This window comes from Ciona intestinalis, chromosome 9, assembly GCF_000224145.3.
Source record: "Ciona intestinalis chromosome 9, KH, whole genome shotgun sequence".
NCBI lineage: Eukaryota > Metazoa > Chordata > Ascidiacea > Phlebobranchia > Cionidae > Ciona > Ciona intestinalis.
Window position 1 is genome coordinate 5,517,786 of NC_020174.2, and position 16,208 is coordinate 5,533,993.

The window sequence follows — 16,208 nt, forward strand, 5'->3', positions numbered from 1 at the left end:
CACCCACAAAGTAACATACACACACCCGTGTTATAACGACTCTCGTTTTCCGGCCACGCGAGGATAAAGTAAGTTACATACATACATATAATACCATCTTTGCAGAAACTGACAATTTAACACCGCTGTATCTAGTCAAGTTGGTCCTTATTCTAATTTAACAAAATCAAGACCTTACTGTCTTACTTACCCTCAGAATGATAAGGCATATCGACTGAGAACGAACGTGCTTAACGTCTATAATAAGTTGTAAACTATAGACATTAAGCAGAATGAAAAAGCAAACCGCCAACTGTTTTTTTTCTCGATACTCTGACAAGCGATCGTTTTATGACTTCCCTTTTCCAAAAGCGGAACTCTGGCAATTCTACCGCGACCAAAACAACCGCTTTAAACCCACCTTGTACTCGAACAATAACAATAGGAAAGTCAATGTACGTTAAACCGCTATTTATTCATAGCGAATTCAGCCGGCGTGCGTACAGTTATCCTATTTCTTAATACAATGAAACTGCATTTTTAAATTCCACCTATATCGAATTACGTACTAAATAACAAAATCAAAGTCATTGCACCCATAAAAAAGGTTTCTGAAAATAGGAAGAAGTATTTACTATAGCAATACTATAGGTGCCACTACTGAGATATGATACAATTTTTGGCATTTAAGTTTTTGTTGCTTTTTGACCATCAATCAATGGCATCTTTCAATATATTTAGAGGGTGGTCAATTCTGGTATATCCTGTATAATGTTGCACATACAATACCACTATACCAAATAACATGTTTGGAGCTTGGTGTTATTAAAATGAATGAGATTTCATTAAAAGGTAGGAAGTTGTGAGACTGGAATATGAAAATTGAAATCTTCTGGAAAGAGATCTTTGGCCCGAGGATGCATCAGTTTATACGACTGACGTATTGTCACTTCTGCTACTCCTGCTATTTCACTGATCTCTGAAATTAACAGAAATTATTGAAACATATTACCAAAGGCCTTTAGGTTAACATCTACTAGCCGAACCATTGAATGGATAAATCAAACTTATATATCCTCACATGGTGGGGGAAACTATCTTTATGTTTTCTGTTTTATTTTTCAAATACCTTTTGCCCGCTTACAGACCTTGCACAAGAAAACATCTGGTGAAAATGATAGCAGCGAAAGGCCTTGAACCCATAACCTCTGGGCTAACAGCAGGTGCAATAACCACTGTGACACACATTGCTGGACTTACCTTTCTGTGATCGTTTTTCCTTGGACGCCTGTGAAGCCATGTAGATAGCAGCAGCAGCAACTGATATTGGACTTCTACCTGCCACCAGATCTTTCTCTACAGCTTTCCTAGCAATGTATGTGGCTCCTCTTTGCACGTAAGGCGGCAGATTCAAGTTGGAACAGAAACGCGACTGGAAAAATGTTAAGGTATTGCTATGAATGAATGAAATTACTTATTTATCCTCACACAACTGGTGTTCTGCTTCACACGTCCCGTACACGCTTACAAGTGATCACATAGCTTTGTGGGTTTAATTTTTAAGGATTTTTTTATTGTAATGTTTGGCCTATGATTAAAACACTGAGGAACACTGGATTGGAGGAATTGCCCTTAAGTGTTTTGCTCAAGAAAACGTCAGCTCCCAATGGGAGCATTGTGAAGTATTTAGTTATTCAAAGTCATATGTTACCATAAAGTCTCCAGATGTTATAACTTCCACATTTGTCTCCAGATTTTTTACAATTAGCTTAAAAGATCTTCCGATTTCTTTTTTTGAGATTCGTGAAATAGCACAAATCTGGAATTACAAGGTAAAGGTAAAAAGACATCAGTAGTTTCTTGATCATGCAGTAAGACAATATCAGTTTAGCAGCAGTAGCAGGTGTTTTTATATTAGTTGAAATATAGCAGTTTTGCATATAACAATTCCCATTTAAATACTGGAGACTGGAGTTCAAACTAATGTAAATAAAGGTACAGCCACCAACAATATTGTGAATTTGAGTACTATTTGATTAAACTTTAAATAAAATTAATTGAACTGACCTCTTTAAAGGTTCGTGGTACCCCTTCTTGTCTACACGCGATGTACAAACATGCAGCAGAGATTGCGTCATTTGCTCGACCTCTTAAACTTTTAGAATCATACACTTGCTTGAACAGTTTGTTTGAACGATCCTGGGAAATTCATGCTCGTAAAATTCTTGTAATAAATATTCAAATTAAGTCATATGTTTACTCTTGCCGAATAAACCTCTTAAATATTTATAACTTAAACCGTAAAAACCTTTTCTAAACTTAAACAAACTTTTTATTCAAACATATACTGTTGATGTCATTTATCAAAACAAACACTTTTTACAAAATTACCAAAAACTGCACCAAGGAAAAAATGTTCATACCACAATATTTTTTGGCAGACTTATTCTATCAGCCATTGATGATATTTCCCGAAAAGCATGGATCAGGACACGATCGCTGTTGTTCATTGTTTTACGATTAGAAAACTGGGAGAAACCTGTGAAAGTACAACAAGATAATAGTTGAGTTTGTTTAGACATAATAACCTGTTTAACTTAGCTATCTTCCCATAATTCTGCTCTCATTTTTAATAATAAATAATTATAATTATATAACTTTCGATTTGCTATCATTTTGGTTAAATCAAATAAAATTATGAACAATATAATGGAACAATTTGTTTACATTGCCAAAAGTTAGATTGTAAATATATAATAAAAATTTGCATTATTAGGCACAAAATAAAAACCCAGCAATGCTTACCATTATCATTAGAAGAACCTGGTGGTCCAGATGGTCGCTCAATAATTGTGGATAAATCACTTCCAGACAATAATGGGTTTTGTGAATCTCCAACACGAGACATATCCTGGTAATTTAAACCATATATTAACGGAAAAAAAGTGAAAAAATAATGTACATATACTTGCAGCTGCATATGTTGCTTTATTTAGTTTTAGTTTACCGTCTATAAAGTAAAAAGTAATCGTTAAAAAAGCTTAAGATATGGTATGTATATATTTAATTAAAAAATATTACAGTTCTGTTTTAATAAAGATATCTACTCAATTCTCTCATGCAAATGTTTACTTTTGAATCTTTGTCATTTGAAAATGTTCTCCATTCTGATCCAACATCAATTGTCCTGTCTCCAACCACGAGCCCACATTCAGGACAAATCATATCGCCAGCGCGATAATCTTCAACCAGAGCTGCGTCTGGATGCTGAGGGCAGTGGATCTGGTGAAGGTAGTTCCTGTGGAAAGTGGAATAGTGTAACACTGTGTAAGATCACCCACAAAGTAACATACTTGGTAACTCGTAAGCTGGCGCGAGGTGCACACCCGTGTTATAACAACTGTCGTTTTCCGGCCACGCGAGGATAAAGTAAGTTACATTCATTCATTCATTCATTCAAGATTGGAAAGTTTGTGTTTTCCGAAGAAATTTTTTCACATTTAATTGTTTATGAATAGTTGCATATTTTGGAAAATTTTAGTTAGGGTTTAGTGGTTATGGGTAAGCAGTTAGGGGTTAAAAGATAACGTAGGGAAAGGATTCTTCACCCGCACCTGGTAATAGTAACACTATATAAATTGGTGCTAGTGAAGAATCCCCTAGGTTAGGTGTTGATGGTTAGGGGGTTAGTGGTTATAGGGGTTAGTGGTTAGCAAATAAAGTGGAGGAAAGACTCTTCACTAGCACCTATAAATTTGTATATCAGTTTATTACCAATGGCGACGCAGCAAAAATATAACTGTTTTTACACAAAAACTAAATTAGTTTGGAACAAATAAGCTTACCGTCCAGCCATTTGACCTGTGGAGTACAGCAGTTAGGAGTATAGTAGCGCTTGTTCAAATCAAACTTCCAATGGCAGTAGTTTAACTATGAACAATACCAACCAAACACAGCGGTTTAAAATCAGTATAACTATACGCTGTGCATTTAATGAAACTGATTCATCGTCTGGGCAGGAAACAATTTAGGAACAGAATGTTTCTTTCGTTTTCCGTTTTAAACTGAGATTCTTTTCATGGTACACTAGCGACTATTTTGCTTCCCTCCGCCTCAGCAAGTAACTTCATGAAAGGACGGGGAGATAAAAATAAAATATTTCTAACAAAGAGAATAAAACCTATCTCGTCCCCTAAAACAACTGTGATAATAGAACAACAAAACAGGTTTTACACATACTTTTATGTTTCGAATAGTACCGAAGTCTATTGAGAGAAAATTAAACCAAAAACTAATTTTCGCAGCTTTCTTTTTACAACTGGTCGTCAAGAAATACACATCGTAGTGGTTTTGAAAAAAAAACAATCATTTTAGTTTATTTGTTTGAATTAACTTGTAATAATAAGCATATCTTGGATCTAAATTGTTCTACGTTGTATCTCTTGTTATTGCCTTGGAGACCACCAGCGTGGTTTCGTGACAGGGGATGTCCCTTTAGTTTAGTGCAAAACAAATATTAGTGTGATTTTCTTTAGCTTAGTTGATAGCAATACATGGAAAAAGACCCGCTGCAATTTCATTTAATGCTATAACTTGCTTACAAAAAGTGCCAGTACGTTTGTAAACAAATGTAATGTCCTTTTTAAAAAAATTACAGATGTTAAAATTCACATTTTTGATACTTTTGATTAATTAATTTATTATCTGGCCCTTAATCCAGTGACAAAATGCACCTGGATGATACAACACCGGACATGACGTTTACAACTGAAGAAATAAGGTAAATGGTAACTAATTGAAATTTTTTCATTAAAATCATTCATTTAAAAAAATCATTTTTAAATTTTCAGAGATCTAACTGCTGTTCTTGGTGTAAGTAGAATGTTTACACTTTTAACGAGTGATTATAATACTGTAGTCATACTTTATTTAATTAAACCAATAAATGCATTTTTTACAGTTTCCAAGAGATACTTTAAGTAAAGCAATATTTTCTGACTATGATGCAACAGGTATTTCACTCAAGGTAAAGAAGTTAATTTGTTTGTTATACAGAGTTACTTTGACCATTATTTTATAAAGTGTTTTATAAACTGTTTTATAGGAATTTCATAAGTGTTGTGACCTGCGCTACTTCCACCAGAGTTTAAATTTCACTTTTAACCTTAAATCTGGAGGATACAACACTCATGTGTTAAAGAAGAGCATTCAACTAATTGCAGATGGGATTAGGTAAAATTTGTGTAAAGCGGTGTTTAATTTTTGGCCATCTTTATATATTCTGTCAACTGTTTTACGCCGTACACAGTTATACTATACAGCTTCTTACTCTATAAGAGTAATAGACAAAGTCAATGCAGGAGAAAGCTCACATGGTGTGAAGGTTAGGATTTCAGAACCACATAGATATAATGGCTGAATGATGTCTACAGCATGTTTATATTAAAGCCTGAATTGCATACATGTTGCTGTATAGAAATATATAGTTTTTTGAATGCTGTGAGTATAGGTAAACTTTTTTTGTAATCTTCAATCTTCAAGTAATTATGTTTTGAAGCAATTGTGTTTAAATTATTTACAAGACTAGTTTAAAATATAAAAAACTAGCAAACAAAGTAACGATAATATACTCAGCTTAAAACAGTTGCAAGAAGTTCGCTTGTCTTTCGAGACGCACGAAGAATACGACCAACGGGGAATGAGAATCGATGAACCAACATTTATTAGAACTTTAAAGCTGTGTGGACTTGTTATATCACCTCAAAAGCTCATGAACAGAGTAGGACTAGATATTTCCTCGCAATAAAGTTTTTTATTACAAATGGCAGTTTATGTTTTATGTGTGAATCATTTTTTTCAGGTGCGACATTTGAAAGCCACTTATAAGCACAAAGATCGGATACAACTTTATGAGTTTCTAGATCTTCTTAGATGGTAAGTAATGTTGTTTATAATGGCCATTTATATAACAGAATATAATATTAAGAAAACAAAGCTAGACTTATGTTTTAACCCACAAATAAAGTGTTATTTATTGATGAAAAATATATCAACATGATATTACGTTTAGGTGTGAATTATTATCAAAGCAACAAATAAATTATGAACAAGTGAAGTCTACAGAACAAACGGAACGAAGCGTTTATCTGGTAAATAAATTATTTCATTTATTCTGTTTTATTCTAAGCAACAAATGTGTGTTTTTTAGCATTTATGCACTTCTTATGTGAAAGAATAAAGCTCTCTTTTGTTTGTTCCCAATATTTGTCATTACTTATGTTCTGGGCAAGAATACAGGGACCCATATACATATTATTATTAGAACCTGAAATTCACTAGTTTTAAGTCAATTACTGTAACTACTGTGCTCCAACCACTTTAGGGTAATGAGCCAAATCTAGTCTAAATCCCCGGTCCCCGACAAGGAACTAATCTATATAGAATATACTGTGCTCTTCACAAACTTAATATCACTGCTAAAAAATTCTTAAACTAAATATTACTGATATTTTTTTTATTTCAAGCACTACTGCGATGTGTTAATTAACTGAGTATTACTGCCAAGATTTATCTTTTTTTAGCTGGATGATTTCAAACAAGTAATCACACCACGACATAAGAAAGTTCTGAATTTACTGAACCAGAAATATCAACACCAGGAGCTTCAGTATGGACAACCTAAACTTGTATCTGAAAAGTTTTCTAACAACCCAATTCCACAAGACACCTTTGAATACGAGGTACTGTGAAGTTCTTTTACTTTTACTCAAAAGTGAAATAAACTTTTCTTAAAATATTATTGTGACATATTGAAGTACAAGCTCATACTATTTTACTTTTATTCAAAAATTTCAGATTAAAATTTGTTAAGATAATGGTTATGTGACTTTATTTTAAAATTGTCTTATATTATCACAGGTTAGACTTGCAAATGAAGATTTTGCTAATTTGAAAAAAAGATTAAAGAAGACAAGCAAACAGGTTGGTCAGGACATATTTATGTATAATAATTCTTTAAGACACAAGTGAAGTTTCCATATGTTGCACAAGCATGATGTTTCCATATGTACACCTACACATATAGCATTTATTTTCTAATATTTATTAATTTCCTTCTCATCACTGTTTTATTTATTTTATTTCCAATACTGTATTTGAAGAAATAAATTAAACATTATGTTCATAAGTGTATGTTTTTCCCTATACTTTACTGTTTTAATTATTCTGATCTTGGTTACAGTATCCGAAGACATAAACTAAAAAAATGTTTGTTTTTTCAGGTAAAAATGTCAAGAGGTGGATTCACAAACATAAGAGCAAAGTCAGCAGTTACATCAAGCACTTCTGCTGTGCAGTCGAATAAAAGCACAACTTCTTATGCATCAAGTGTGGCAGGGGCGAAAAGAAACAAAAAGAAAGGTAATATACATAGTGCAAATTAAATATTAAATTAAGTTTACATTTTTAACCAAATTATATATTTTTTGTAGGTGCCGCAGCATCTGTATCTATGACTACAATTTCAGACAAAACGTAAGTTTCCACACTTCGTTTAATATCTGCACATGATAAAGTAAGTCTATTAACTAATACATGTTGTAACTTTGTCAACAGCCAAGCTACAGTTCCAGCAAATTTCCAGCACAAGCCACAAAAGGTGGAAATACAAAGAAGACCAGCATCTTGCCCTATATATACACCACAGGATCAAACATATGTTAAACAACTGAAATTTGACATTGAGACTGAAGTAAGTTTAATGCTCCAAACTTAACTTAATTTATTCAAACGTTCCAAACTTGCCTGCATAGCTTTCAAATGAAACTTTTTCTATGATAATACTACATTTTCTGGTTAAAATCTTATAAGCAGGCGTGATGTGTATATTATGGGGCACCTGTATTATAACTTCTGTTCTGAAGGCCCCACATGTGTAGAAAAAAACAAATAACATCCATTCAAACTAACAAGCCAAGTGTCTTATGTTACAGAGTCAGAGATGGTCAGATTATTTCACCGATGAAATTTCATCTCATCTTCCAAATTATCAAGAAGTGATGAAGAGATTGGTCAAAGAACCTCCAGCTCCAGGAGTAAAGAGAATATATAGAAGAGAACGACCTTCGAAAAAATTTGTTCGAAGACTTGCCGAACCAAAACCTATGTAAGAATTAATCTTGTTGTAGTAAGTATACAAAACTTTCACAAGGCAAACCTAGGTTTTGTACTTTTGTTTATAGCCACATATGAATTGAATAGCCATGTTTTGTAAATAATTGGCTGAATAAAGAGTTTTGTATGTTTTGCAATCAACACAACATAATACAGAAACATACTTGAGCTATCTTGGCTATGCTTACATTTCTTACAGGCTTCCCAACACTCATTTAAAACATTGTTCTGCATTGACACAAGGCATGGGGAGTGATGAACATGCTGTGACATTACAAAAGCATGCAAGTGTGGTCAATGAGACAAGGAAATCAAAACGAAAACCAAGAAGGTAAACAACAATACCTGAAAAATGTAATCGATGTTTTATGTTTGATCCAGTTGTGCTTTCAAATTTATTACCGAAATGTAGATTATTTAAGGACATAGTAATTAACACAAATGTATCAGTGTTTCTTGTTCATCCTCACATGGTGGGGCAATGATAGCCAATATGACATTGAATTTCACACACCTCGTGCCTGCTTACAAGTTACTACATGCTAGGCTGTGATCTGTATGTAACAAATTCTCATTAACTTGGAGTTATTATTGTAGCAGAAAGAGAAAGCAACCCAAGGGCCACACAAGCTTTCTACACACTTTTCTATCAGAACTGGATACAGACGATGCAACAGATTCTGACACTGAATCAGAAAATAATGGTGAGACATTTACATTGGTTGTGTTTCATATATATTATTAAATGTAATGTTTTTCAGACATCTTAATTTTGCTCTCATTTTTAATAATAAATAATTAAATATAGGATAGCTTTCGATTTGCTATCATTTTGGTTAAATCAAATAAAATTATGAACAATATAATGGAACAATTTGTATACATTGCCAAAAGTTAGATTGTAAATATATAATAAAAATTTGCATTATTAGGCACAAAATAAAAACCCAGCAATGCTTACCATTATCATTAGAAGAACCTGGTGGTCCAGATGGTCGCTCAATAATTGTGGATAAAATGTGGATAAAGATTGTGTTTCATATATATTATTAAATGTAATGTTTTTCAGACATCTTAAATGAAAACTTGAATGATGTGGAAAAGTTAGAGCATGGACCATTTATTAACCAGGGCACTCTTCAAATGGTAAAACAGAATTTTGTCTGTGGTTACATAATACTAGTATATATATATCTGAAAGAGATTCTTGGAAATTGTTTGTTTTGTGAAACGATAAAAAACAATTGCAAAAACATTTCGTTCAAACTTATATTATAATGATCTAACAACAGCAGCATACACAAATATAAAACTTTCCAACTTAGGTAGAGAGCACAGACAGCATGATGAATCAACCTGCGATAGAGTGTGTCACACCTGCAATGGTAAAGCGAGATAAAGTGTCTGAAGCCATGGACTTGATTTGTGGAGATTTTTCTCGGGTGTATTTGGTTCCTCAGAAGCTAAGTGTTAGGCAGAGGATGATTAATCAAAGCATTGACGAGTCAAACCAACAGGTTGCTTTTATATTTAAATAAATGATTGATTGTAGCTTAGTTATGACAATTGTTATAACACAGGTGTTCTATTTCATACATATTGTGCCCTGTTACGAGTTACCACAAATGTCACTTTTTGGGTAATTGTTTTTTTTTCTGTATGGCCAACAATTTGAACAACACATATGGGAACTACTGGGCTTGGGCAATTGATGCAAAGTGTCTTGTTCAAAATAGCAGCATTAAGCTTCTATCCAAAACTCTGGCTTAGAGGCAGGCACGCTGACCACTTTTCCATGGCGCCGGATGTATACATATTTCTTATGAAGTATTATTCCACATTTATAGTTACACCACAAGAAAAAAGAAAAGTCGTTTGATCCACCAACCTCAAGACCTGTCAGTGCAAGATCTGTTGACAGTCAAACAACTGAAACAACTGCATTCGAACAATATATAAGTGATCCAGAAAATTTAAAGTAGGTATATATTGAACATATACCTTTCTGTATATATCAATGATTGTAAAGTATCTGATTTAAAAGTGTTCGTTTTTAACACTAGTTTATTTTTAGAGTGTCGGAAGAATACAAAGCAAAGGAAGAAGAAGAAAAAACTTCTGGGTTGAGAAAATCTTACAAACGGTATGAATGCATGTTGTTTTATTCATCCACACAACTAAAATAAAGCATGAGTGTTCTGTTTCATAGGCACCTTTTTACTGGTCATGAATTGCTAAAGTACAACTTTTTGTGTATTTGGTGTTTTTTTGTGAATGGATGACAATTTTCTAAACATCAGTGAACACTGGGTTGTAAGGATTTAAGAATTATTAAATGCCTTGTAAAAGAACACACACACCCACAGAAGTGGCAGCATGAACCTAGTATCCTCTGGTTACAAGCAAGCACTTTTATCAATTTTCTTCTGCGCCATAAAGATATTAAACATTCTGTAGTTCGTTAATATTTAAATAACTTTAACACAATACATGCAATCTGCTAACAAAATACACAGAACTTTTTTTTCCTATAGAATGACAAGACGGTTATCAGCATATTGATCCTCAAAACAAGTAAAGGAATATAAATTCATAAAAATGAACGTTCATTACAATGCAATTGATTTCATATATCGCTAGAGAAAATCTCCATTAGACCCTTGTAACAAAATTACTACTGTGTATATGGTAGTCTAGATGTTTTACCGTGTTCTTTATTTGTTTTTACCGTGTTCCGTGTTCTGTCCCGCTTTTATAAGTTACTGTTAGCTTTATTATGCAGTGTTTGTTAAACTATTATCTCAATAATATGATATGCAGTGAGGGAATCTATTTTGGAAATGTTTATTTCCAGCAGTGAGTTATAACATTACACATCCTTTCATTTAAATAAATTGTAGCTGTTTTGTTGTTTTATGTGCGCTTTGAATATACATTCATTTCAAGAGAAGTTTCAATATACATTCATTTACATAAAAAACTGTATTATATGAATGAACGTCAACTACATGAGAGTTGATATAGTTAACGGGCACGTTCCATTAAATTGATCGATAAAGTCTACTTCGATTATGTATTGAGTCGGCTATGAGGCTACACAATTTCACACAGGTTATTTAAACGGGGAAGTGTCGTGATATATTTGTTGCAAATTTTGTTTGTCGTTTAACAAAACAACATACTGTGCCTCCAGTGAGGTTTGAACTCACGACCCCTGGTTTACGAGACCAGTGCTCTACCACTGAGCTATAGAGGCTCACCATGTAAACCTGCACCACATAACACAAGTTGTAAGGAAAATAATGTTTATTTTAACAAATGTATTTTAATAATACCCAGGTGACAATCTCGCGATAAAAGCTCGATAACAATTTGCAGATTTAACATTATTGTCATTAACTGTAAACTGAACTCAAACAAACGGAGACGTCTTCACAGACTTGGTAAGCTTATCGGCCATAGCGGTCCTGGAAATATACACTTTTGGTTATACAAATCCCAGTCCAAACAATGCTTTACTTACATTAAATCTTCCGAAACGGTGTAGGGGACCGACCCAATCGACATACCCTACATAAAGCCTAGCAGGAAACCCATAACGACGTCGATTAGTTCCCTCGATTTGGCCAACGACACAGCAGACAAGAACAATGAGAAGTAGAAGCTTGAAATTCATCCTTCAAGCGTTGATTCAATTTTGAAGAACTGAAGCGATGTACGTTAAATTATAACAGATTTTATATTCACGTTTGTTTCAACTGTAGGAAGAATTTTAAACCTGCGCGTTAGAGGTTTCGTTTTATTTACTTTTGCTTATAGTGGGGTGGGGGAAGATGGGACACCTTTAGCACATAGTATCTAAGTATCCTGATCAAGTTTTAAACAATTAATAACAACGCTCTAAGGGGGTTGTGAAGGCACAGTTTTATAATTCTTTAATTTTTTTTGTTTACTACCAAACTGGACGGGAAAATGGAATGAACAAGTGTCCCATCCCCCCCACCCTACTATATAGTAGGATGAGGTAAGACGGGATACCTTCAACACGTAATATCCAAATAACTGATCGTGTTTTAAACAATTAATAACGGTCTATGTGAGTCGTAGGGATACGGTTTTATAATTCTTTGAATGTTTAACTTGCTTTATCTTTATTCCGTTTCATACACCTCGCTTATGTACCAACTATAAGCTGTAAAGATAAAATAAACTGCACCAAACCTACAGCTAAAACAACTTACAACAAATGTATATCCCAATCTTCTACCACATAAGTTTTCGAGTTCTGAACATTAACACACTAAGCCTTACTAAGTCTCACATAAACCAATAACAACTTTTTGACAGCATCTCCTTATTTTGTCCGACTATTTCCAGGTATAAAGGCAGAGTCAGCTAAGTTTGAATGGGTTTGAGTGGGTTAGGATACACAATCCTGATACTTTTATTTAAGTAGTTTTTACCTAATGGCAAAATACTCATATGTTGATTTAGGTAAATTTGATAAGACAATCAAATACTCACTATTTCTAAATATTTGTTAATATTGAAATAATTGGAGTTTGTTTTAACGTTCTTGCTTTCAATAACACAAGTGTTCGGATAAAACTAAGACCCAAACTATTGTGCATTAAGAAAAAAATAAAATCAAAAACAGTTAAAAGAGAAATGTTTGTATCCTCTGTACTCCAGACGTAACAATCAATTATGAATAAACTTGAATAAATTTAAAAACTGTTAAGAGTACCAAAAACCAAACACTGATATACCAAATTAACCAAAAACACTTTAAATAAGCGTGGCAATTGTCCTATCTGTAAATAACATAGTTGTATTCATGAATTTGAAGTTGTAGGAACTTGTAAAACAGAATTCTCTTCATTGTGTGAATTGTTTGGTTTTGATGTTGTTTGTATCATACTTCGTAATGCAAGCTCTTCCACTTGTAACCTCCTCAGTTGATCTTCAAGTTTTTCTTTTACTTCATTTAACTTGTCAGCTTCTTCTTGTAATGCAGATAGTTTAGACATTCAAACACTTTTTATTGTGCCCTTAAATATTAATCCTGATAAAATACAAAAATATACAAATCTAAAACAATTTGTTTGCAAAATAGTGATGACATTTTCTCACATGTGAAAGACCAAGGTAATACTGCCGCTGGTGACCCGTGAAAAGCACGATTTCGCGCATTTTCAAAGTTAATTTTCGACACGAACGCCCAAGTTTTTTAAAAAAAAATTATACAGCGAGTATCAGGGAGACATAAGGAACACTTTGGGACCAAAATTTTCAATGGTCACCAGCGGCAGTATTACCAAAGACCAATACATATAGTTATGTGTGTGCGAACTGCTTAGTAGTCTACAGTCATTTACATCTCATTCTGTATTAATATAAATTTCTATATTTATCTAATAGAATTATTCAGACGTTAATATTATTAATGTGCTTAAAATAAACTATACATGCATCCCAAAAAACGAACAACATTAACTTTTGTATAGTTCGCCATACGGCTCATATAATACACAACATCAGACATATCATATGTAAAGTATTAGGATGGCAGTGTTAATATTAAACCAAAAACATTCTTACATGGAAACAACTTTTTATGTAGAATTCATTTGAATTAATTCCTGTTGTGCGTGATTGACTTCCGATTTCCATAACTTTCCCAAACAACAATTCTTATTTTGTGAGATATCTGTGACTTTGATTCCACGTAATCGCGCACAAATCTCGATATTTTGGATATCTGAGCTCTCTATTACCTGGTTGGTATTTGAGATGTACCCAATAACCATGACAACATCATTTTCTTGTATTGGTTTCGAAGGAAGGGGTAGTTTTGATAATCCAGTAACTAAACAAAGTCCAGTTCCATCATTTATTAGCAATGTTTCATTATCCACTTTTACCACGTGTCCTTGTATCCAAGCATTAGTGATAAACAGTGCGGAGTTTTTTCCAAAACTTAATTTCCATTTGTTAAACGAGACGTTCGAATCAGACCATAACTCCGCCGAAACCAATTGATTCAAAAATAATTTGCAGGCTGGCTGTTGAAGAACCATTGACATATTACACTACCAAACCCAAACGCAATAAAAAGCTGTCACATGTGAATTAGGAATTAAATATATCGCTGAAATTCATTCTCTTTTTACCGGAAATACGCAAGCCGCTAATTTAAGAAAAACACCGTAAAGTTTTCCAAGTGGGCGCTCAGTTTTTTTTATTAATTTTTTGGGGTGTTAAAATATATGAACCACAAAACATTAAACATCAAACCATAGTTGATAAGAATATTCTCATCAAACGTTATAAACAAGATGCATGCTTAGCCGAAAGGAATCTAAAACTTTAGCCTAAACTGCGACTTACATAAAAACAAATTGCATACGTTAAAACACTCATGAAACATAGGATTATACAAACATATTATTTTCCTAAACTACGTCGCTAGTTCGAATAAATAACCGCGACTAACGGTTCGATAACGACTGTAATGTGTATGTATCGTTTATTTCATTATAACAGCAGTTGTGTTTTTTTTTTATTTCAAACAAACACATTTTAAATAATGGTTCCACGGTCTGTTACTTCCAATTCTGTAACTCGGTTTTGTAATTCCCGAATCTGTAAAAGTAAAGTGTAAAATATTCTGTAGTTTCAGTATAGGTCAGCTTAGTATAGTAGGCTGGGGTAAAATGGTTCATGTTTTTATGCCTTTAAATCCTACTTGGTGGTAAACAAACAATATTTTTAAAATTAAATTACCCTAATTCACGACATTAAAATAGCGGCACCCATCTTAACCCACGGTACTGTGATATACCTTTGGTTTTTATTGCAACGACAAATTATCATGAAATGATTGTTTGGAATAATGGTGTTACCTGACGTCTCAGTTCGTCCACGACAGTCAGTTGTTGCTTCAAACTTTCAACTTCTTGCTTAAGTTGAACGAAATCTTGACAACTTGGACAATCTGAATAATGTGTGGATTATAAAATGTTCGTTTATTACTACGCCCGTATATTCAAAGTTGTGAACGGAGTCACAGCACTTGTCGCGTAAACGATATAGAGGTAGCCTCGGCATGAGGGTAATGAGACTCCGTCCAAAATTCCAGGTCTTTGACAACGACCTCACCCACACAGAATAAAGGGTAAAATGGAAAATCGTAACGCTTCAAATATACCCATTACATTTTTAAAAGAATATAATATAGCTTATGATGCTCGAACAAAAAGTAGTTTAAATGGTTATGGCTAAAATTCAACAAGTTTATTACTTACGTGAGCAGGTCTTGTTGTCGTTATCCAGTTTAAACGTTGGTATGCAGTCGCATTGGTACGAACCTACAGTGTTGATACAATACTGACTGCACATACCGTTCATTACGTCGCATTCGTTAATATCTTCACATGAAGTTTCATTCACCAGTGTGTAGCCTTCGGTGCATTCGCATCTGCAGTAATAAAGCGGCATTGGAAATTAATTTGCAACGACATATTACACACAACATGGCCTACTCAATACACGGCCTAGGAATACACCGAAACTGCTCAGAAAATAGGAGGCCTATTGACGCGAATAATGCCCATTATAATACATTGTTACGTCACGGTTTTATGAATGGATTTTGCTGTCTGGCTGTAGTTTTTGCATCAAATAACAGTTTATTTACCATTCCCGGTTAAATTACCTTATTTTTCGGGTTATTTTGTCAACATCTTATATTTTTTATAAATGTTTAAGCATGACTGAACAGATAGGAGTTACTTTTAACCACGTGCGGCATACAAGTAAGTTTTACCGACAGTTTAGTTTGGCTCAGTCGCTGAGTGAAAATAGTATTTGGCTTAAAACAGAAGTTGTTTAAGACAGCTTATGCATATCTAGCAAAACAACACCGCAGTAACAACAAGTAAGTTAATTGATATGTCCGTTGAGGACTATTAAAACCGGTCCTTAAAAACAATATGAATATAGGATATTGGATAAACACAAGCATCAGCTTATAGTCTCAAGGTGCTTATGCCTTG

The 16,208-nt window shown here is 33.6% G+C and overlaps 4 protein-coding genes, 1 long non-coding RNA gene and 1 other non-coding gene across 10 annotated transcripts in view; 1 reads left to right on the forward strand and 5 right to left on the reverse strand.

Annotated features, from left to right (window-relative positions):
• The window catches only part of LOC100185475 (leucine-rich repeat-containing protein 15-like), a 3,376-nt gene extending 3,049 nt beyond the window's left edge, over window positions 1-327 (reverse strand). The window contains exon 1 of the mRNA XM_026835817.1: window positions 191-327. The gene's annotated coding sequence lies outside the window, so the exon portion shown is untranslated. The remainder of the gene's footprint in view (window positions 1-190) is intronic.
• Window positions 328-432: 105 nt separating this feature from the next.
• Window positions 433-4,098, reverse strand: LOC100182343 (transcription initiation factor IIB-like). Its single transcript, XM_026835818.1, has 8 exons — window positions 3,825-4,098; window positions 3,112-3,277; window positions 2,785-2,890; window positions 2,403-2,518; window positions 2,047-2,178; window positions 1,691-1,798; window positions 1,240-1,411; window positions 433-958 (listed from the first exon to the last, which is right to left on the reverse strand). Exons 1-8 carry the CDS (start codon window positions 3,833-3,835, stop codon window positions 825-827), a joined length of 945 nt encoding a protein of 314 aa, XP_026691619.1. The 5' UTR covers window positions 3,836-4,098; the 3' UTR covers window positions 433-824.
• Window positions 3,289-11,124, forward strand: LOC100183110. Of its 5 annotated transcripts, XM_026835814.1 has the most exons (21): window positions 3,289-3,306; window positions 4,700-4,759; window positions 4,830-4,851; window positions 4,940-5,005; window positions 5,084-5,211; window positions 5,614-5,758; window positions 5,840-5,913; window positions 6,050-6,128; window positions 6,561-6,719; window positions 6,898-6,960; window positions 7,260-7,398; window positions 7,470-7,512; window positions 7,594-7,729; window positions 7,971-8,143; window positions 8,351-8,482; window positions 8,746-8,855; window positions 9,221-9,297; window positions 9,477-9,668; window positions 9,999-10,129; window positions 10,226-10,294; window positions 10,686-11,124. In XM_026835814.1, the coding sequence occupies exons 2-21, from the start codon at window positions 4,707-4,709 to the stop codon at window positions 10,711-10,713; spliced, it is 2,019 nt and encodes a 672-aa protein (XP_026691615.1). In that variant the 5' UTR covers window positions 3,289-3,306; window positions 4,700-4,706; the 3' UTR covers window positions 10,714-11,124. The 5 variants fall into 5 exon arrangements, with proteins under 5 accessions (XP_026691615.1, XP_026691617.1, XP_026691614.1 ...); XM_026835813.1 differs by lacking the exon at window positions 3,289-3,306 and having other exon boundaries at window positions 4,610-4,759; XM_009861514.3 differs by lacking the exon at window positions 3,289-3,306 and having other exon boundaries at window positions 4,610-4,759; window positions 8,749-8,855.
• Window positions 11,125-11,335: 211 nt separating this feature from the next.
• trnat-cgu lies at window positions 11,336-11,407 on the reverse strand. The gene has a single exon. It is a non-coding gene; the product is annotated as a tRNA-Thr (tRNA).
• A 35-nt stretch (window positions 11,408-11,442) lies between these two features.
• LOC108949780 lies at window positions 11,443-12,082 on the reverse strand. Its single transcript, XR_001974894.2, has 2 exons — window positions 11,675-12,082; window positions 11,443-11,618 (listed from the first exon to the last, which is right to left on the reverse strand). It is a non-coding gene; the product is annotated as an uncharacterized LOC108949780 (long non-coding RNA).
• A 2,584-nt stretch (window positions 12,083-14,666) lies between these two features.
• Window positions 14,667-16,208, reverse strand: part of LOC100178388 (fibrillin-2-like) — an 8,542-nt gene continuing 7,000 nt past the window's right edge. Inside the window, exons 18-20 of the mRNA XM_002124165.4 lie at window positions 15,459-15,631; window positions 15,057-15,148; window positions 14,667-14,796 (exon numbers count right to left, since the gene is read on the reverse strand). Of these exons, the coding sequence (XP_002124201.2) occupies window positions 14,734-14,796; window positions 15,057-15,148; window positions 15,459-15,631 (328 nt within the window). The 3' untranslated portion in view covers window positions 14,667-14,733. The remainder of the gene's footprint in view (window positions 14,797-15,056; window positions 15,149-15,458; window positions 15,632-16,208) is intronic.

Excerpts from the sequence above, each read along its gene's own strand:
- LOC100183110 (XM_026835814.1), top strand. The coding sequence starts at position 4,707 with ATGCACCTGGATGATACAACACCGGACATGACGTTTACAACTGAAGAA. Across the intron at positions 5,759-5,839 it reads CTCAAAAGCTCATGAACAGA|GTGCGACATTTGAAAGCCAC; the intron begins GTAGGACTAGAT and ends CATTTTTTTCAG. Across the intron at positions 10,295-10,685 it reads TTGAGAAAATCTTACAAACG|AATGACAAGACGGTTATCAG; the intron begins GTATGAATGCAT and ends TTTTTCCTATAG.
- LOC100182343 (XM_026835818.1), bottom strand. Across the intron at positions 2,891-3,111 it reads CAAATGACAAAGATTCAAAA|GATATGTCTCGTGTTGGAGA; the intron begins GTAAACATTTGC and ends TTAAATTACCAG. Across the intron at positions 959-1,239 it reads GGAAAAACGATCACAGAAAG|AGATCAGTGAAATAGCAGGA; the intron begins GTAAGTCCAGCA and ends TGTTAATTTCAG.